This window comes from Protopterus annectens, chromosome 11.part0, assembly GCF_019279795.1.
Source record: "Protopterus annectens isolate FY-2018-M chromosome 11.part0, PAN1.0, whole genome shotgun sequence".
NCBI classification, from domain to species: Eukaryota; Metazoa; Chordata; order Ceratodontiformes; family Protopteridae; genus Protopterus; species Protopterus annectens.
The window spans coordinates 849534391-849556247 of record NC_056745.1 but is presented as its reverse complement, the minus strand read 5'-3'; the positions used below and the strand labels follow the sequence as shown (position 1 = coordinate 849556247).

The following is a 21857-nucleotide window of genomic DNA, read 5'->3' as shown; positions in this document are numbered from 1 at the left end:
GGTAAGGAGTTGCAGACCTTAGCAACCTTAGTAGGCGTTCTTCCATCACACTTTGATGGACCTTTTGCACATCTACAAAATGGACGGCAGCAGAACTACTAGATCTAAAGCTTTAAACTTTGCATGCAACTTAACTAGGCTAAGTTAAATGGACTGATGTGTATCTCAGAGAATCCCCATTCTCTGTAACAGGCTTCACATCTATGTGAAGCTTAGCCCTCCTCAACACTATAAAAGTGCACCCTGAATCAGTGTGTAGGAATTCAGAAATGCAGCCCTGGTTTGACACCTATATCTCCGATGAAGAGGCAGCATTTAAATCATGCCCTAACTAGCATATACCCCCTTAAAATAACATCAAAGGCACAATAACTCGCTGATTACATTTGAATTCCATGGTTAGGCTTATAAGGACTCAGTGGTCATTTGCCTCGTATACAGCTATGAACCTATAAACCTATAACCAGAAAATGAAAAGCTTGTGATACACCAGAAATAAAGAAAGTCATAGTGTTGAAGAAGAAGAGAACTAAGGAAAAGCAAATTGGCAAACTGAGCATCTAGTGAATAAATATGTTGGCAGATGGCAATATTGGAAAATATATATAAATTTGATAAACGAATTAGGGTAAGATTCAGTGATGGTTGAAACGTGTGAGGACGAGATAGTGGATCAAACATATATAATTAAATAATACGGTTACCCTCACTAAGAAGATATGATATTAAAAGAAAATGACAATTCAGTGTACGTAAGTTTAAGCTAATCAGTTATAATTAAATGTATTGGTTTGATTTAATTCAGTTTAAGTCTTGAAACTGAAACCTGTGAATTAGTTTATCTTGTTTGAGAATGTTTTAGACTGTCAGTGGTTGCTAGATACTGTTCTATTATTAACAGCCTGTCAGTAATTCCAGTTTTAGTTATTTTATTTATTTCACATTTGTTAACCAGGTTAGTCCAACTGAGTTTGCAAACAAACAATACAAAATAATTGTAAAAAGAAAGGGTTATTAACTACTTGCATTGCACTGATAGTAAGGAACCCATTTTCAGTGGAGAACCAAGGGGAAAGAGCCCCAGCAAACATAAGCAAAGATAAACATACAGGACCAATCTATTAAAAATAACAATGCAAATACGAAATTAATAATGAAGAGAAAAACAGAAGAAAAAAATTATTAACATTAAGGGTTGCACTAATAGCAGTGGTCTAAATTTACTACATATAAGAGTAAAAACAAAAGGATAATCATTGTTCAAAAGAAGGAAAATATACAGACATTGATAGGAAGTGGGGGGAAAAATAAATAGTGTGGAGAATGGGAAGGGGAGAGAAAGGAGGGGGCTATAGTACGGCTATAGTAGTAGAGCAGAGGGTTCAGGAGGTAAGTTACTAACAGAGAAAGAAAGTTAGGAGAAGCAGCAGGTGATACAGTAGGACAGACTAAGACTACGTCAAGGCAACGGCATAATTTCAAGTTTAGTAGGTGGGATTTAAGCTCCTTTTTAAAACAGGGAAAGGATAGGTTGGATCTAATATAGAGAGGGAGTTTGTTCCAATTTAGTGAGACAGAGTGTTTGTAAAGTAGTTTGCCAATATTCCTTTTGGGTTTATAAACTGAGAGAAGATGCTGATCAGCACTCCAGAGAGACCGGGGGGGAGGAGTGTAGAAAGTAATTGGAGGCGAGAGTAGGGCAGGCAGAGGGGTTGTTGAGTAAGGAAAAGGTAGTGTAGAAATGCAATTGAAGAAGGTGCGGAAATTCCAGCCACTGAAGTTTGTTTAGTGGGAGGCAGTAATGCAATGAGAGTGGTTGGTTTAGAACAAATCTGGCAATTTTGTTGTACGTTTGTTCCAGTTTCTGCATTGAGGTAGTTTGGATATTGGTAAGGGTGGGGGAAGTGTATAGAAGACTAGGTAAGAGAAATGCCTGTGCAAGAGTGCGTTTAGTGGCAGTAGTGAGGATTTTTTTGTTCCTATAAAGTAGTACAAGTTTTTGGTGGTTTTTTTTTTTTTTTTTGTTGGCCTGTTGTATGTGCAAATCAAATTTTAGTCGTTCATCAATTATTACCCCAAGAAGTTTGGTGTGTGAGGCAGATAGTGATGCCATCTAGGAAGGAAAGAGAAAAGTTGGATTTAAGGTGAGAGAGTGTCTGAAGTAGGAAGAGGAGTTGAGTTTTCTTTGGGTTAACAATTAGTTGATTATTTCTGAGCCATTTTTCAACAGAGATAAAGGAATTCTGTGTTAGTGTGTGTAGTTCAGAGATAGACAGGGGTCCAGGGAAGTAAATACTGTGGGAAGGAATAGCCAGGGAATTGCTATGGCTAGGCTTGTATAGGCCCTAGGGACGATAGCCTAGTACCAACTTATGAACCTATGCATTGGAGATAGATAAGAGAGTAGAGTCATCTGTGTATTGTATTACAGATAACAGACTGTAGGATGAATGTAGGTCTTTAGTAAAAATGTTTAATGATTTGACATTACACAATGATGGAACAGAATACCTAATAAGAGAAGTATACCTCGTCTGTGGAATACACTTCCCATCTTCCTTAAACAAAACGCATCTCTCACTCTATTACAAACGAATTTGGATAAATAAATGGGGAAACATAAATTCACTCCTGGGGCACTGCCCATGACTCTTATGGACAGAGACAGTCTGTAAAATGACTCAGGGTTCCAACACCCATACACCCACTACCCTGACACTACCTCATCCTGTATCTGGGCGAATTAAGAAATAATATTGCCATATCCTGAGTATTATTGGGAAGACTTATAAAGGCTCTTGTGGCATTAGCCTAATAATCACCTATGAACCTATGAACCTATATGGGAAAGAAGCTGCTGGAACAGTCACCAAAACCGAATAATGTCTAATAATAAAGAGTGATAGGAAGACAGGTGAAGAAAGTAATGTTACGCCTAAAAGTTTTTCAGTCGTTTTTATTTCTTGCTCCATGAAAAAGGTTTGTTTTGCTTAAAAAATAACTGCAGCATGAAGAGTATCCCAAAACATTGATAGACCTACACTATACACACTTGTATCCATGTATACGCTGTTACAGTTAATTACTATCCTCAAAGTTCTGCTTCAGAATTTTGACTTCACACATTGCAGGTATATAGAAGAAAGGTTCCTGTATTACAAATCAAGGCTGCAGGACATTGATTATGACTTAGTTGAGCATTTTTGGTCTTTTTACTTTTGTAGTTAACTGTTAACCTGTTAACTGTTAACCTGTTACATTTTACCACTGTGGTTGAGGTCCACTAATAAAAATATCACAACTGACAGATGAGTTCACCACTTACCACGCTGCAGCAGAGGCCCACCATCCCACGTTTAGAATATCTGCAATAGTGGGCTGCAATTAAATAAAGAATGCAAGTGTTAACCAAGTACTCCAAGTGGAAAACATATGTCAGTTTAGTAAAGTTCATTATTTTTACACTGCATGAAACAAAATGAGTGTACAGAACAGCAATTAAGACTCTAAATAATGCTGATTTATTATCACTTTTCTAACAACTACAAAGATGATCATAATTACACATAACAGCATTTTTTGTAGTTTTTTTATTCCTACACTAACAAAACAGTCTTGGAATTACATTGTTAGGAAGAACACATTTTCATATAAAAATAATCGTTAACCCTTATTTTCTTGCAGGCAGAATCATTTAATAGCATTACAGACTTTTTTGATAGCCACCACTTACCACATAGACAGAGCGTAGGCCTGCAGCAGCTTTGGTCTCCTTCTGAGGCTCACATACCGACTGGTAGTCATAAGACTTATTAAATGCATACAAGGACTCATTGATCAACTGGCGCATCAGACTTGGATCAATTTCTCCAAAAAACCTACCAATCTGTTCATAGGAAAAAATGACATTTAAGCATAATTTTTAAAGATACTCACTGACAATACAAAAAATGATATGACACACATTCCGAACAGTGATACATACTCTTGTATTTCACTTCTCTCCATTCAGTATACCTTAACTTCCATTTATAACTAGTTATGATTTTCTTCTTTTGTAACCCATCAGAATGATGTTGTTCCTGGGTTATGGAAAAGTGGAACTAATAGTTTAGCAATGCAAAGTGCACAATTAAAATAACACATGAATGCTAAGCCATTGAGCATAGGAACTAGTTTTGATTTTACCAGATTCTGCTTTCATATTTTGTGGCACAGATTATAGATGTTATGTGAATATGGCCATTTTAAATTAAGTTACAGTACATGGTCAGCACATGAGACATCTGCAGAGCAGTGCATAAAATGCATAATGGTATTAACAAGCTGTAGCATACATTCCTATCTGAGAATTTGTGGAGAGTGAAACAGAGCAGCTTTGCTCTAGTATGGGTTCTGATCCAGATAAATAGTGTGTGTACTAATGTGCATGCAAGTGTACATCTGTGTGACCATAGACTGTGGGTACAGGGATAGAGTGTAAGTAAGTACTACTAATGTGTATGCAAGTGTACATCTGTGTGACCATAGTGTGTGGGTACAGTGATAGAGTGTAAGTAAGTACTACTAATGTGTATGCAAGTGTACATCTGTGTGACCATAGTGTGTGGGTACAGGGATAGAGTGTAAGTAAGTACTACTAATGTGTATGCAAGTGTACATCTGTGTGACCATAGTGTGTGGGTACAGGGACAGAGTGTAAGTAAGTAAGTACTAGTAATGTGTATGCAAGTGTACATCTGTGTGACCATAGTGTGTGGGTACAGGGATCGAGTGTAAGTAAGTACTGTGATTGAATGTGCATGAATGCATTTTGTGATTATGTGTTTATGGATGTTTTGAGAAATTCATAATCATGCATATTATATGTTAGTGAGATATAGTGTCATGTGGATCAAGCATGAACATGAATCTCTTCATAGCAGAGCAGTGCAACTTGTAATTGTGCAGCAGTATTTGTTCATCTGCATTGGATTTTATGAATATAGCCCATTTACTTTGCTGCATGTATACATTGCAGTAAGATGTATGACATAAGAAATGTTTGTTGATGTGCAAATGAGCACATATATATGGTATGTGAATGCTGTTGAAAAGCTAGTCCTCTAAAATAAGTTGATGACAGAACCCCATCAGTGAACTTTGCATCTTGATCAACTGCTTTTGGAAAATGGATCCTCAATCTGCCAGGCTTTAAGGAAATGAAACAACCCATGTGTTCGTGTGTGCGCATGTGTGCACGCACGCGCGCGTGTGTGTGTCTGTGTGTGTATGTCTGTGTGTGTGTGTGTCTGTGTGTGTGTGTGTGTGTGTGTGTGTGTGTGTGTGTGTATATGCATGCACATAAACAATACATACCTGCAAAATATACTCTTCCTGATTTGACATTAGCAGAAATCCACCATCATCCAGAATAAAACAGTCAATATCCTAAAATATATTAAAAAAAAAGATTCATATAGTGGATTCCTAAAACTGTAGGGTATGTTCAAATGTGCTGCTTTTATCAACTGCATATTAGTATCTCATGGCAATATTATAGTAACTTCTTTACTGTTAAAACATCACATACAGTAATGACCAATATATTTTAATTAACAATATTTAGAGAAAAGCACATTAGGGTTAGTTTACTTTGGCAGATAAATACTAAAGCATCTCATCGTAGATCTGTACAAAAATCATTGTTTATTAGTCAATAAGCAATAATTATTCTGATAATTTTTTACGATATACTATTTACTACATGTGGACTGTTACCTTATTACTGTGAAGGGGATTGTGTATCTCAGTGAAGCTGTGTGCAATCATTAAAAAAACTTTTATTAGTTAAGAGTTTAACCAAAAAAATCAGAAAGAAATACTCTTTTCTCCACCAGGAGTAGTCTGTTTGGTCATTTTCACGAATATTTGGTTCTAGCTGTGAGCTATACCATGTGGAGCTAAACAAGACAGGCCAAGGCAGAGAGATTACATGAAAGATGATCCACTGGAGAATTTAATGGCAACGGCTCCAGTATTTTTATTGAGAAAAATCAAAAAGAACTGGTAGCATATCAAAATGACACTGAAAGATGAGACTATCAGGTCTGTAGGTATCCAACGTACTACTGTGGAAGAGTACAGGACATGTACATGTAGTTTTAGAGTTTGACATGGGTGAAAAGCTGTGCATTTGCCAACGTGCTCAGACAGGAAAGGAAAACCCAGTGCTGCATGGAGCTAATACAATTGGAACTTAAAATATAACAACATTTTTTTTTATTTATCTTTTATTATCTGGGTAAGACCACTAGGCTAGTGGTCTCTTGTCAGGGGAGACCCAAAGTGATATTTACACTGCTAAGGGAAATTTGGCTGGGTATTAGGGAACTTCCTATTCTTTTTTTGACAGGTGCTATGGATATTTTACATCCACCAGAGCTTCCAAAACACAAGTAAATGGGACCATGGTTTTTAACATGTCATCCAATGAACAGTGCATTCAGGAGTGCAGACCCCACCCCCGGCTGTGACAGGTGGACTATAAGCCTATAAGTAATAATATGCAATGAAATATATATGCTTTTGAACTGTGTTGTTTGAGAAAACATTTGAGAATTGCATGGACTGCAAAAAGAACAACCCAATCAATTCCTAAAGGGAAAAAATCCAAACTATTCAGCAGAAGGCCTAATAGTAAAACTAAGACACAAATACTTCAGCCACATAGTGCAAAGAAATGATTCACTAGACAGGACAATGATGCTATGAAAGATCAAAGGCAAAACAAGAAGGGCACAGCAGAAGCTTATAATGGTAGACAGCATTACTCCTCTTATCCTAACTCAAATATCTAAAATATTTGACCTAAATATCACCCCCCCCCCACTGATCATATTTCCCCTGGGGCAACATACATATTGTAAATAACTCCCTAGTCTAATTGACTTGTAAATAGCCACTTATTACTGTGTAGACTTAACATCTATGTTAGCATTGATAGTGACTATATTTGTAAACTTTACTAATTGTGATATAAATTCAGTTTTTTCTAATTGTACTAACATATACTTTTGCTTCATGTGCTCTTCTTGGTATTTTAATAACATGTTGTTTAATATACTGTATCTATGGAGCTTTTCTCCCCAGGACTCCACTGAAAATGGGCTCCTTCAGCCCAATGGGCCATTCTGACAAACAAACATCACATAAATAAATAAATTAATTAATTAATAAAATGAAAGATCTTAAAGAAGCAGTTCTTAACACATGGGTCTGGCATGCTAAAGTCCTTGAGGTTACAAAGAGGCAGATCTGACAATACAGAAGTCTAATATGTGAAGAACATTTAACTTTCTTCATGATCATATGAACACTTATTTCTTCTTATAAATTATTTAGTTCTGATACACCAAATAATGGAAAATAATGCTCAAACTGGATAACGTATTGATTTTTAGATTGATTCTCCACTCCACTGATATGGTTTGAGGAGACAGAGTAAAATAGCTTTGGCCCATTTCACTCTATTAAAAATACTGTTGTACAAAATATGTACTTCTTTATCATCATTCACTAATCAGTTAATACAAATGAGCACATTTCTTAAACAATTCCCTTAAGGTATTTGACACAGTTGCTCACTTTAACTTTATTCAAGCATGTTAGCATGAGATACTGTTTTTTAGTGTTTGCCTATTTGCTGCTAATTCTGAAAAATATACAAGAGCGCAACATCACAGAGAAAGAGTAAAACAACAATTTATGTGTTTTAACTGATCGCTCTTTTGCCAAAATGGAGCAACTTCTGATAACAATAAAGCAAGGGGTGTAGTCTTTACCCACATGGGGGTGAGGAGGGCTTTGTTCAACTACAAAATATATACTTTCTGATTGTATGCCATTCACAGCTGCTCAGAACGATTTTTTACAGGAAATGTGTTCAGGTATTGTTATCTGTATAGAATAACTAATTTCATGTAACTGATGTCATAAAATTGTGTTTAGAGCAATTTGGTTTCATGGCATAGCATCAAATATTTTCTAAAAACTGCAAAGAATTTCCATTACAAGTATGCAGGGTGCTGAACTCTCTTACAATATATATATATATATATATATATATATATATATATATATATATATATATATATATATTATATCAACAACCTGGTAACTAAATTGTAAAGAAAATAAATTATTTTTCCAACAAAAGGAAGTAATTCCTTTTGTTGAAAATAGGCAAGCACATGCTTTCGTAAGATTAAAATTCAAACAGTGACATCCTACGATATGTGTTATGAAAGCTGTCTGTAGGAAATTCCATCTGTATCCTCTCACAAATGGAACTCACCAAGTGCAAAGAGTCTTCATGGAAATAAATAAACATTTAGAAGTATAGTGTTGACAGTCAACACAAAATGAGTTTAGTCAAATTTCAGAAAATGGACCTTACTGAGGAGTCAGGGAAGTGATGCACTACATGTATTTATTAATAATAAGGGCAAGGCTATTTTGATAAGAGGAACCTCCTTAAAAAAATCACAATTTATTCAAGCTTCCCCAATAATTTTTTACTAGTGTTACTAACTTATTTGCCATCATATACTATCAGAGGTTAGATGTCCCCGTAATATTTGTTATATACAGTAGCAGAGAAGCAAAACATGTTAATTGTATATTTTTAACTAAACAAAAGCATTCTACTAAAACTATAGCAGAACAGTAGTCACTACCTTGATAGTATAGGCCAAAGCATTCACCTATGTTAACCAAGGTTCACCTAGGCACTCAGTACCAAAGGAACAGTTCTAGGAGAGGAAATGAGCAGCTTTGGTCTGATCACCTGTGACCTCTTCACCTGTACAAGTGTGTTGGGGCAGCTATGCAATTGCCATTATTCTCTGTAGTGTCGACTGTAGAACGGGTAGAATATAGAAGGCTCTCAGGGGAATTAGGAGCTCTAGGTGACAGTAAGGCCCTTAAAGAAGCGAGGTCAGGACCACTACTATCCCTAATGCGTGCCTCACAAGCAGTGTTGTGCTACAAAATCCAGGAATAAATACACCCTTCCTTACCATAAAAGTATCGACACTGCATTCAGGGTTCAGGTGTTATATAAAAATGCTCCTGCTCTTTATATGTTACTTCAGCTTCAGTGAACTAGTGAGACCACTGCACATGTCTCTCTACCTTGATCTTCTACAGGAACAGAATGTGCTGCCCTTCACTGGTAGATAAAGTTGTTTCCATCAGATCTGATAAACAGTGGCACTGCTGAGGATTAATAAAAAGGTTCTGTCCAAAGAGAAGCTGAATGAAATGTTAGCCAACAGACTTCTTGTGCCTGCTTTGCTTAATATAGTTACTCCTCTGCAAAGGTCAGTGCAGCATGATTCACCATGTGAGTTTTGGGAAGTTCTACTCAGCTTCATCAACTTCTTTGGATAAAACTCAATGAATCTGTTAAACTAGCTTTCACTAGTTGTCTTTTAGTAGAACTGCAGGTAAAGAGACGTTTTGCTGACATCACCTGTAAGTGCATATCTGAGAGCTTCTGTGACAGAACATACTGAATTCATCTTTGCTCCATGTAACATGCTGGTATTTAATTTGAAAGTAGACTTTTTAGGGAGATCACACCTTCCCTTCATTGTCAATATCAGTAGCAGTAATGGTATGCTGATAAGAGTAAATTCACCTCAATTCATTCTTGCCAGTAGAGCCCTTTGTTTGGTCGAATGGTCAGCTGGTCAAATAGCCCCCCTCCAGAGCTGAATAATCTGATACAGAGTTTGTTGACTGCTGAGTTGATTGATGACACATAAACACATTTTAAAGGCAGCCATTGATACTAATGACAGTTAGTTTATAAATGAGCCCTGGCTATAGTCAAGAGATTAGCCATAGATATACAACTGGAGATGAACCCTATATATGTACCCAAACTACTGGCACCGTATAGAGTGGCCTTAGTCTACAGGATAGAAAGGCATTCTTGTACATAGGATGGTACGTTATATTTTGGAAAAAAAACTCTAAGGGGAAAAAGTATTGGGTTTGTTGGTAAAAGTTAAGGGACAAATGTCATAGAAGAACTGCCATGGTACCTGCAGTTGATGGAGAAAAGCTGACCAGGTCTTCAACACAGAACTACATGCTATCCAACAGATGCAAAGAGATATATTGCTTCTTCAGACTTGTAGTTATGGTCTACTGCATACCGTAACACTTCTTCCCCAAAGTTGTGGCTGAGGCAATGGTGTCAGTATCAGTGGAGACTCCTATGGTACTGCCTTGTAGGACAGTACTCATTCAGTAGGTCAGCATGCACTGCAGCAAAGGTTTGGTGAATGGCTGTGGTGACTATAAGTTTACTATAACTTGATGTTACACGCTAGACATTAATGAGACCTACTACATCTATATAAAGGTTACTTATTCCTCCAGCAAACCTATTGCAGTACTATTCTCTACAGTGCATAACCTGAGAGATCTGTCCATTGGTAGCACTTGCCTGTTAGAGGGTACACTCCTGCATAAAACAGAACTAGGTGCCATCAGCTGTATAGTTTATATGCCTTTGTCAGTGTGCACAATATAATTAGGCTTGTGCTACTGCTATTCACTTTGATATCAGTTTTTATGACAAAAAAAGTCTTTAAAGTTCTAAAATTGCATTTGGCAGTATTTTATGAACCTCTTGATGCAGATGGCTAAGTGAGGAATGTAAACTTTCTGCTAGATTAGGTATTACATGAATCCAGCTCTCTCTTTCTTTCTGAAAAAGCATGCAATGTATGTAATATATGAAATGTATGTAATATAACTTCATTATAGCTTCCATTTTGAGATGCAGTTTCCATTTTCTAAAGTAGGAAAAATATGGCTTAGTGCATCTTTTCAGGGTCAGCAAGAAATGCAGTTTGTGGTGTGTTTTATTTCTCAATTGAAACATTTTATTATGTGTCAGGCTGTCCTAGAGAAGCAGACTGTGTGAAACCTTAGGTTTGATAACATCATTTGTTAGAGAAACATATCTTCTTATGAGGATTTATTGCCCCCAGTTCTTGGAGCAAAAGGCTGAGAAAATAGATGAGAAAAATTGTAGTTTCAGTGTATCGATAGCGACTGATGTTGCTACTCCACTCCTAAAGTATTTTGAGTAGGTTTTATTTATTTGGCAATCCATGGAATTTACTTCCTGTGGTGACTATACGTCTCAATTCTTCCCTACATTCCCTATGTCCTTTTATAATATATGTGCCCTCTGAGTTCAATGCTTTTCATGTAGACAGAACTCAGTGAAGAACAGGCACTAGTTAAGCTTATGCCAGGCCTGTGTGGTGGAACTGAAGGTTGTGATGTTGGTTCTTTTGCATGAGCTGCATAAGCAAGAGAGGGTAGAGGACTATCCTAGCTGAAGCTATACCTGTTTCATTTAAGTTGTGTCATAGAGTAGCTGCAAGGAGTCCTTTCAGAAGGTGATTGAACATATGATGTGACTTCATTTGCACATGTCATTGCACCTAATAAGATCTTATTGTAATATTGTACTTTCAGTACCTATGGCACCGTTGCCATTCACTCTTAACATTAGGTAGTGTTTACAAGGGATGACCATACTGCTCCTAATACATGCATGTGTCATGTTTGTCTTTTCACTATCTATGCTGGGTAGGCATTATGTTGGGTCTGCTTCTTCAGTAGACTGAAAGTTCACTTACCTGACTTGCAGTTAGCAGAGACAAAAAGGCCGACAACCGCAGAACACCAACATGCTGGAACACCGACTTCCCACTCCAGGTAAGTAACTGCTTGGCCACCCTGTTGAACTTTTCCCCATACCCTCCCCGGTAATGCAATCTCAGAGTTGGTATATTTAGTTAGGTGGTGTGGGGGCACAGCCCCCAACCCCACATAGGCGGATGGGAGCGAAGCCCCCCCCCCACATAGGTGGGTTTACTTTCCTTTGGTTTTATTACTTTTTCAGGATGGCCAAGAGGTTACATACTTGGAATGGGAAGTCAGTGTTCTGGGATGTTGGTGTTCTGCGGTTGTCAGCCTTTTCATCTCGGCTAACTGAAAGTTGGGTAAGTGAACTTTTGGTCTACTGAAGTAGACACGGTATGTTACAGGTTCACTTTCCATAGATTTCTACATCTCTAGCTATACTCAACAAAATGTGCATTGCTGTAATTTACAGTTCCAAAAAAGAAGTATTGAGCTAACTGGTGGCAATATAATATGTGTCAATCACTTGTCCATTCATTTTAATGCAATATACCCTTTACCAGATAGCAAAAATTCATTCTGATGTGAAAGAGGTAAAGAAGAGTGGATAACATCTACATAGAGTGAAATTTGACATATAAAGAGGGTAGAGATGAACACATTAACAAAGGAGAGACTGCAAAATAGCTGGCATTGAGTTGGTAAGAGGGTCAATTACATATGCACTTCTAGGCTAGCCAGTTAATATGCAGTAGCTCTGGAACAAATGTCATGGCTTGTATGGCATATATATAGTGAAAGACATTAACGTTCATTAAAAACTGACCTTCTTCATGACTAAGCTATATCACAAATGCCAGAATTAGTTATAGCATTTGGTAACAACACTGATTCTAGCCGAAGAAATTGCAGTGCAAGTGCCATGCAATGATAAGCCCTTAAAGCAAATAATGGAAGTCACTGCTCTTCTTGATAAATGGATACAAACATGGCAAACAGCTTATACATCCGAGCTATACAGTATCTCAGCATGGCTAATATGACTGAAAGTCATGCAATTCAACTTTCCTAGTCTGCCTTTACAGCAGAAAATAAGGTGATGACTCAAAAATAAGAGGAGGGATTGTCATTATATCTCAAATTCTGTGCGGTTACCATTTTCAAAGATCAAATTTCTAATGAAAGCCAAACAGTAAAAAATCTGCAAGATTCAGTTCTAACACAACGACTATGTTTGGTAGCTTTGTATATTTCGAAGAAGTTCTTTATGAAAATCACACTGAAAAGCTTGACATTTAATCTGTCTACAGCCAGATGTACAGACTATGAGGAAGAAAAGTTCCCAGAAAAAAAGTAATTGACATTTAACTGCAAGTTCAACTGAGGTGAAGTTCTCCAATAATAACAAGATGGTGGGTCTGTGAAGTTGCCCTGGTGAAGTAGAGGGATAAAGCTCTAGCTACATCCTAGCCAACCTGGGTTCGATTAATGGCCTGGGTGACTGACAGAATGTCAGGGTGGATGAGTGTGCCTATCCTGAGAAGGAGGATGTTTCTCGATGATGTTCCCTAAGGGGATGCATGATTGACAAGTTGTTGCCAGAAGGTAACATGGGTAGACCATATAAAAAGAACCACCCCCACCTCGTATGGAAGGATAGATGGTCAAGCACCCAGAACACCCTTAGGATCCACAACATGCCCCAGCAAATACCAGAATAGCACTAGGTTTATGAGGATGTTTGGTAAACCCAGTGTCGACGTAAGGAACTGGGGATGGGCCAGTACCTTGAGGTGCTAAGGAACCAAAATAAATAAATAAAAGTTGGGCCTGTGTAAGGGCAGAAGAATTACGAAGCATGGCTAGGCTGTAACACTCTTTCAAAATAACCAAAATCCTTAGTTTGGAATATTCATTTATATCAACTGTATCATATAATTTCACTTCAGGTGCACTTCTGAAATCTGGTTTACCATGGTGTTACTTGAATGGGTGAAAGTGCCAAACATTTCATAGCTGTTAGTTAAAGAGTTCTTTCATTTTGCTGTACATGTAACTGGAATAGATGGCTGTGGACAGCCACGACTTCTGTGCACAGATCATGGGACACATTATACCTTGCATAGTTAGTTCTATAGGGAAACATGACGTTTCAGTTCCAGTCAGCTGTGGTGAGGTGGCAGAATCCATACATAAGAAAGAAAATAATAAGAAGTGACCAGGGACAGGAACTTCCTGCTTGAAACAATACTAAAAACGACAAGGCAAAATCTAGGTTTTCAAAATCATTTGGAGATATCCACCATTTAATCCCTCTGCTTCTATACTGATGGAAGAAATGGAAAAACAAGGAAACAGATACAGTCCAAGGCAGGTTTAATGAAGTTTGCCCCAACATGTTGCTACAAAGGGAAGTTTCACTTTTTAAATTTTTATAACAAGACAAATAGCGATTTTTGGAGAACAGCAGTGGCGGAAGACAACTTGAACTTTACTTGTTTCAGTTCCCATTTAGAGGTCATTTAACCATAACATTTGTTGATATAACATGAATCCTATTATTCAGAGACCATTGACAAACTTGGAATGCCTTTTTGCATAACCGGAGGGAGCCAAGTTCGTTGACATAATACATGAAAGTCATGCTGATATGTCTAGTCAGGTTAACTCTTGGAAAATTATGATCCTGAGATCTTGTTTTTCTAAAACTTCTACACTCATTTTCTTGCTAAAGTAGAGACTGGTCTTCCCTTAAAATATATACTACAGTCTTTTGGTGTATGGGTGTACTGCACAATTTAGTCCTGGTGTATCTATCTTCATATGATGTAGTTGCACAAAAAAATCAAGGTCACACTCTAATAAGATTTAAGTAGTCACTCTGGTCACCGTAGCCATGCCTGAGCCCTACAATACCAGATAAAGTCTAATAGTTTGTCCAGTTTGTGATTTAACTTTAGTGCCAATAATTAACATAATACTACCACATAGCCTGAGTGCATTGGGACAGCATTCTGGCCTGTGTTGCGAACTAGTAAGTATAAACCATCCTCATAAGATTTGCAGGTCTTTCTCCTATGCCTCATTCTCAGTTTCAAAAATCAAGTACAATCACAGAGCAGCCCTAACTGAGCCCTCTGTCAGTCCATGGCTACAGGTCATCGCTTCAGCACAATTCACTTGTCCTTTACAGGATGTACTCATTTATACTAGAGGAGAGGTTTTAACTGGCTGTAAATAGCCTGTTGGGACCACTATAAGAAAATTCACATGCTCTGTCTCCTTAAAGAGACAGGCATGTTTAATCAACTGTATTATAACTTCTTGCTTCTAGAGTAAATTACCACGATATATAATGAACTCAGGAGGGTCAAAATATTGCAGACTGATAATCTGTAAAAATATTTACAATGTCTGTAAAACTAGCAACTGCTTGCAGTTGTGTATAATCAGAGTAGACCCTTTGAAAAAAAGTGAGCATACATATCCATTCTCTTACACATTTCTCTGAAGTCTGCAGAACTAAGCTACTGCAGCAGATTAAGAATTAAAAATAAATAAACCTTAATCTTTAACAGAAAAATATTTGTTGTGTCTTTCGGCTTTTCCCGGTTAGGGGTCGCCACAGCGGAACTCCAGTCCGCTAATGATTGGCAGTAGATTTTTACGTGCCGAGTTGCCAGCTCTGACGCACAACCTTCAACAAAGGTATGCCCAATCACGCATGTCTCCACACAGAAGATGCTTTAGCTGAGAATCGAACAGAACAACATCTTACTGTGAGGTGACCGCTACCGCAGCACCATGACCGCAGTTGCTTTAACAGAAAAATATTAGTGTCAGTAAAACATTAATACTGCAGCAAACATTGTACTCCAGCAGGGCTGAAAATCTCTGCAGCAGATGGTGAGACTGGAAGAAATAAATGGCTAAAAGTGGGACACTTGCCTACAATGTGTGCCTTAGACATGTCTGGCCTTCAGTGTACATCGAAAATTCTGTCTGTTTATTGGGCTGTAAATACAGAAAACGGCAGGATCAGTTTGTCATTGCGGTACTAAGACGATATCTTTTATATGAATTTTAATACAGAGTTATAGCAAGGGAGGTAGTACAATGTCCGCTATAAGAGACATATACACATACTATCACATAACGTATGTGTGCACATATACATATATGGGCATACACAGAGACTTATTACATTTTGATTGAACATTTTAAGTACCGTGTTATGAAATGTACGGCAATAACATTTTTATCAACATGTTGACAGCGTTATAAAAATGCCGTAGCACCAATTGTTTATATGCTTAAGGATTCATGGGAGCTTTTATCAAAAATAGAACATGGATGGTACAGTGAACAGGTGGGTTTGACTACAATCAATATTGATTTATTTACATCCATCTCCCATCAAGAAGGTATACAATTATTCGAAGAAGCAATACGAAGTCTTACCAGGTTAGATGAAGCCTCGATTAGATTTATTATTTTGGCCATGGAAGTGATTCTAGCCAATAACTACTTCACTTTTGAGGGAGCTTATTTTAAACAACTCAGGGGAGTAGCTATGGGTGCAAGTTGTCCACCCATATATTCTAACCTGGTATTTTATGCATGGGAGGCCAAATATATATTCAACACCAATTTCTATGACAAATGGTTAAGTTAGTTCAATTTTTTGGACGACATCCTTATACTTTGGAAAAATAAGTAAGAGAATAATGAATCTTTTTCAGAACAATACCCCGTCCTTTCTTAAATTTACGGGTAATTTCAACAACGAGGCCGTAAATTACTTGGACATCACCCTTAGTAAAGACAATATTAGGAGAAAATTCACTACAACAATATAGAGAAAAGAGACCTTTTCTAATCATTATTTAGATTTTCAGAGTTGTCACCCTGGTTACACCATGAGAAATATATACAAGGGGCAATTAGTCAGGGCAGCCCGTATGTGCTCTGAGTTGGAATTATTTGAAATGGAAGTAACCAAAATCAGTTTAATGTTTATAGAAAGGCAGTACCCTAAAAAACTAATAGCTGATACTAGTGGTGAACTAAAAATAGGTTGGGGGACAACGTTTAAGCCATTATTGGGTAGTAGGGAGATGTCCAACAAAGCCGATAAGGAAGGGCATTCTGCAAAAATGGAGATGGTGATTGTATGCATCAAATAGTAAGGTAGTCAAAGAAATAGTGTAAGGAATTGAACTATTTTTAAGGGCAATGTGGAGGTTATGGAATATGTAGGTGGGGAGCCCAAATTTATTTACAAGACAGGTAAGAATTTTAAATCACTGTTTGAACAAAGCATTATTAGAGATATTGTACCCAACAAAGGGACCACTAGTTGTGGAGCTTGCAACCAATGTCAGTACATTTTAAGGCACAACACCCTACTTTTAGAAGGTATACCCTTTGAAATTAGGTTGCAAAAGGGGACTTGTAACATGAGAGGTGTTGTATATATTGGGATATGTGTTGGATATGGGCATTATATACAAACATGTATATGCTATACAGAGAGCCAATGCTAGTAATGCCCTATTTAGACACACTACTGAATGCCCAAATTTTTCTAAATTCAAATTTGGTATTTTAGAGGTGGTCACCAAGCACCCCTAGAGGTGGTTGGTCGGAAATGAACTTAGAATTAGCTGAATTACAATGGCAAATGAGATTGAATGCAGTTAAGGCACCTGTTATCAATGACAATATCTCCTTATTACCAGTGCTTAAAAAGAGGGCACTAAACGTATACATTAGTACAACATCACCTCATATAAACATATGTAATTTTGTTTTCCTGGTGCATCCCATCTATTATGGCTGTTTTATAATGTAGTATATTTTATAACATATTGTATTAATATATTATACATTTCAACATTGTGTTAACATTTTACTTTTACATCTTAACAGCATACTTTTCTTTTATTAGGTTTTTAGTAATATTTTATAGTAACATACTTCTTAACTGATTTTTTACTGTGTGCATTCAAATTTGTATGTGATGTTTCTTGTAAAAAGCACTGGTCACTTTAAATGTTGTTATGGGTGTAACAACCAGTTAATTGATTCAGTATAAAAGAAAGGTGCTGAAGTGTAATGGCTGTTCTGATTGAAGTCCCCTTGCTTGTTGTTGAGGGGATGAAAGTACTTAACAGTCTTTTTATTTTTTGTGATTTAGTCAATAAACTTAGCTGTTCAAATTATCTGGATTTAAAGTTTTGCATTTTGGAAGCATGAATTCAACTTGACTCTGTGGAACTATACAAGAGGTTTTGCTGTTTTATGAGCATTATAATATTAAATAACATTTCTATTTACATAAAAAATAAATACACCTCTAGGCTGGTCAAACAGGACAATGCACTTGAGCTTCTCCATGTTGAAATCACCATAGGCAAAATCCCATACCACTTTCTTGCAAACTGTATGTCCCCCTCTATGACCCAGGAACCCATAACATGTACTTAAACTTACTGGAAACATTCACAGTCCAACCAGTACTATATTCATAGGTGACTTTAATTACCTCGCTATTAACTGGGAATCATATACGACACCAAACGTACAGGAAAAGAGATTCATGGATTTTATAAACACAAACTCCCTGGACCTGAATGACAGTACACTGATCAGGGGAGGAAAGGTACTGGATCTGTTTTTCACTAATATGGGAGAGTGCTGCAACCCCTTAGTGTAATGCCTTCTCTGATAAGGTCAGACCACAAAATGGTTTCCTTTGAAGTAAAAATAAAACCTGGAACCCCAGCTAACCCTGGAATATTCAGGAACTACTCTTAGACCAACTTCCTGCTATTAACTGATAACCTGGCAAATTTTCAAGCTCCTATATACCCTGAGAATACTGCTGTCAGCACAGAACTGTTCACAGAAACCCTATACATACTGTCAATGGCTGAATAGAGGCAGCAGTACCCACCAGGAAGAAGGTTCTGGGACCATTCCTTTATCAATTTACTTCTCTGAAATCAAAGCCAATGCTAGCGGCCTCTAGCTAACTAAAATTGCACATGATTGCAAATTAGGAGCAGTCATTGAATCCCCCACTGACATAGATGTTTTCCAGGAAAGGCTGAGGCAGACAAATAACTCATGTCAGAGCCACAGACTAAAACTAAATCCCATGAAATGCATAACAGTGTCCTTCAGGCAGTCATCCACCCTGGTAACTATCATATTGACAACACACCTCTAAGAGGTGACCCAGTAGTCAGGGACTTAGGGATATACACGGTAATCTAGCCGTTGGCTGTCACGTGTCTACAGTAGTGAGAAAATCATTCTATGTTGTGCAACTTATAAACAAAGGTATGGCATCTAGGTCCAAGGAAGTCATTTTTCCTCTGCATTTGGTAATCATCAGACCTATAATTGAGGATAATACCCTCTTTGGCATATACCTATACAGACATATCCATCAATTGGAATGCTCACAGGGGTTCCTCACTAAAAGAATATACAGCATAAATAACATGTCTTGTGCAGATTGCCTCAAGACCCCAGCCTTGGACTCATTCCCTCCTACAGGCTGCTGAGGGGAGATCCATGTCTGGCATGCAAGGTACTGTCAGATGCCACCCTGATACACCTCCTGCATATCCGCAAAACAAACAGTGCCAGAATTACCCATTTAAAAGGCTTAATCCTTGCCTGTAATATATATAGGACTTGTTGGAGAGACATGCATCTGTCCCAGAGACTACCCCTTCTCTGGAACAGGATCCCTATCCATGTGAAGCAGACTTTCTCCTTAACCCAATTCAAGTGTAACTTGTACAATTGGATGGGGAACAGGAAATTCATCTCTGGTTTGGCACCTATCTTTCTAATGGACACAGGCACCCTGTTAAGGGTTCATCTCCCAGGCCCTTGCTTGTAAATGGTTCATCTCTCAAGCCCCTGCTTACACTTATCAAGGGTACCAGAACTTGTCAGAGATTTGGGATGCATGGCTAGGCTTAAAAAGGCTCTTGTGGTTGTTAACCTAGTAAACGCCTATGAACCTTTGAACGTATGAGGGACTTCACTTTTCAGTGCTGCAAAATGATATTGTTCATCCCCCGCATGCAACACTGACATAACCTCAACATTAAGTAAGCCTTCATGCCAAGTATTACAGCTGTATACTATTATTTTATATCAGTTTATTGTTTTAACAGCAGCACTCAAACTTACAATAAAAGATAATGACTTCAGGCACAAATAAATATGATCATATAGGGAGTGATGCAGTTCTAACTAAATATTTAATGTAGGCAAGGTAATATTATTGTGAGTTGTAAAATGACCACAGTGTTTGGCTTAACAATTTTAAATTTGACATTGTATTTAGTAAGGAAATAAAACCTTCTTAAACATTGTTCCATTTTAGTAAAACATTATAACAGATAATTACAAATTCCCTATAGATCGTCATAATGATAGTATTTATTACAATTTTATCAAAAGTATATTGAATAATTTTAAGTCAATAATTATGACATACCTTACTGTTCTTTTGACAACTGCAGATTTCTCCCTTGCACTGTAAAAAAAATATATACAGACAAGCATTAAAATATGAAAACTGTCTATGAACGTTATCTGTACAGAACATCTCAAAGTAATCTTTTATAGTGACAAATTATGTTTCATACATTTCTGAAAAATGAATCATTCTGGTCAAAATCACCGAAATATATTCATATTAGACATTCAAAGTATTAGCAACTAAAGTTGAAATGTTTAAAAAACAAACAGACCACATAAGTTTAATAACACAAATAAGCCATTTCAGTATGCATGCCAGTTTTATTTCCTCCTTGCAGTAAAGAAGTAAAAGATGCTACTTTGTGACCTTATCAAGTATTGTATCATTACTCAAAAACCATAATACTTTGAATGGTCTAGGGACTGGACTCTTATTAAGCTTTTATCTATAAATACAAGAGTATTGCTAAACTTAAACCAAGAAAAAATGAAAAGCATTACATGGCATGATTACTAATTAGGACTATGATACAGCAGCTTGGTGTAATTAAATAATTTACACTATTATTACCAAAATAATGATTTTTCCCATTCCTAATAAAATCTTTCTGTCTGTACTCTATGAATAATGGTGGAAAACAATGGATAGGTCAGAATTTGGCATTTTGGGGGGTTCAGAATGTGACTTTTAAGTTGCATTTGTGCTGATGAGAATGCCAAACTAAGGTGAAATGTACTATCATCCTGGACATCCATGTAAGAATCTGCAAATAGTTCCATTTATTTTTGTCAAGATATGGCATTCTGATGCAAGTATACAGTAGATATAAAAAGTGTACACACCCCTGTTAAAATGCCAGGTTTTTGTGATATAAAAAATGAGACCACAATAAATCATTTCAAAACTTTTCCTTCCTTTAAATTGACCTATAACCTGTACAATTCAATTGAAAAAGAAACAAATCTGTTAGGGGAAAAATATAAAAACTAAAAAATGTACACTAAGATGGTTGCATAAGTGTGCACACCCTTAAACTAATATTTTGTTGAATCACCTTTTGATTTTATTACAGTATTCTTGGGTACACACCTGCCATCAATTAAAGAGACTCTGATTAACTCCAAATAAAGTTCAGCTGTCCTAGTAGGATTTTCCTGACATTTACTCAGTTGCCTGCTAGAGTAAAAGCCATGGTTCACAGAGAGCTTACAAAGCATCAAAGGGATCTCATTGTTGAAAGGTATCAGCCAGGAGAAAGGTAGAAAAAAATTGTCACAACATTGGATATACCATGGAACACTGTGAAGACAGTCATCAAAAAGTGGAGAAAATATGGGACAACAGTGACATTGCAAAGACCTGGACATCCCTCCACAATTTGTGAAAAGACAAGATGAAAACTGGCCAGGGAGGCTGCCAAGAGACCTACAACAACATGGAAGTTGATGCAGGAATTTCTGGCAAGTACTGGTTGTGTACTACATGTGACAACAATCTCCAATATTCTCCATATGTCTGGACTATGGGGAAGGGTTGCAAGATGGAAGCCTTTTCTTACACAGAAGAACATCCAGGCCTGGCTAAAACTGACAGAACATTTCATCAATTCCCTGAAAAGCATGTGGGAAAATGT

At 37.1% G+C, this 21857-nt stretch overlaps 1 protein-coding gene across 4 annotated transcripts in view; it reads right to left on the bottom strand.

Moving 5' to 3' along the window:
* Positions 1-21857, bottom strand: part of CACNA2D1 (calcium voltage-gated channel auxiliary subunit alpha2delta 1) — a 3475830-nt gene that overhangs the window by 112080 nt on the left and 3341893 nt on the right. For all 4 annotated transcript variants that reach the window (XM_044088264.1, XM_044088265.1, XM_044088266.1 and 1 more), the window contains 4 exons: positions 20240-20278; positions 5359-5430; positions 3734-3886; positions 3326-3378 (listed from right to left, as the gene is read on the bottom strand). In XM_044088264.1, coding sequence (XP_043944199.1) covers positions 3326-3378; positions 3734-3886; positions 5359-5430; positions 20240-20278 — 317 coding nt within the window. The remainder of the gene's footprint in view (positions 1-3325; positions 3379-3733; positions 3887-5358; positions 5431-20239; positions 20279-21857) is intronic.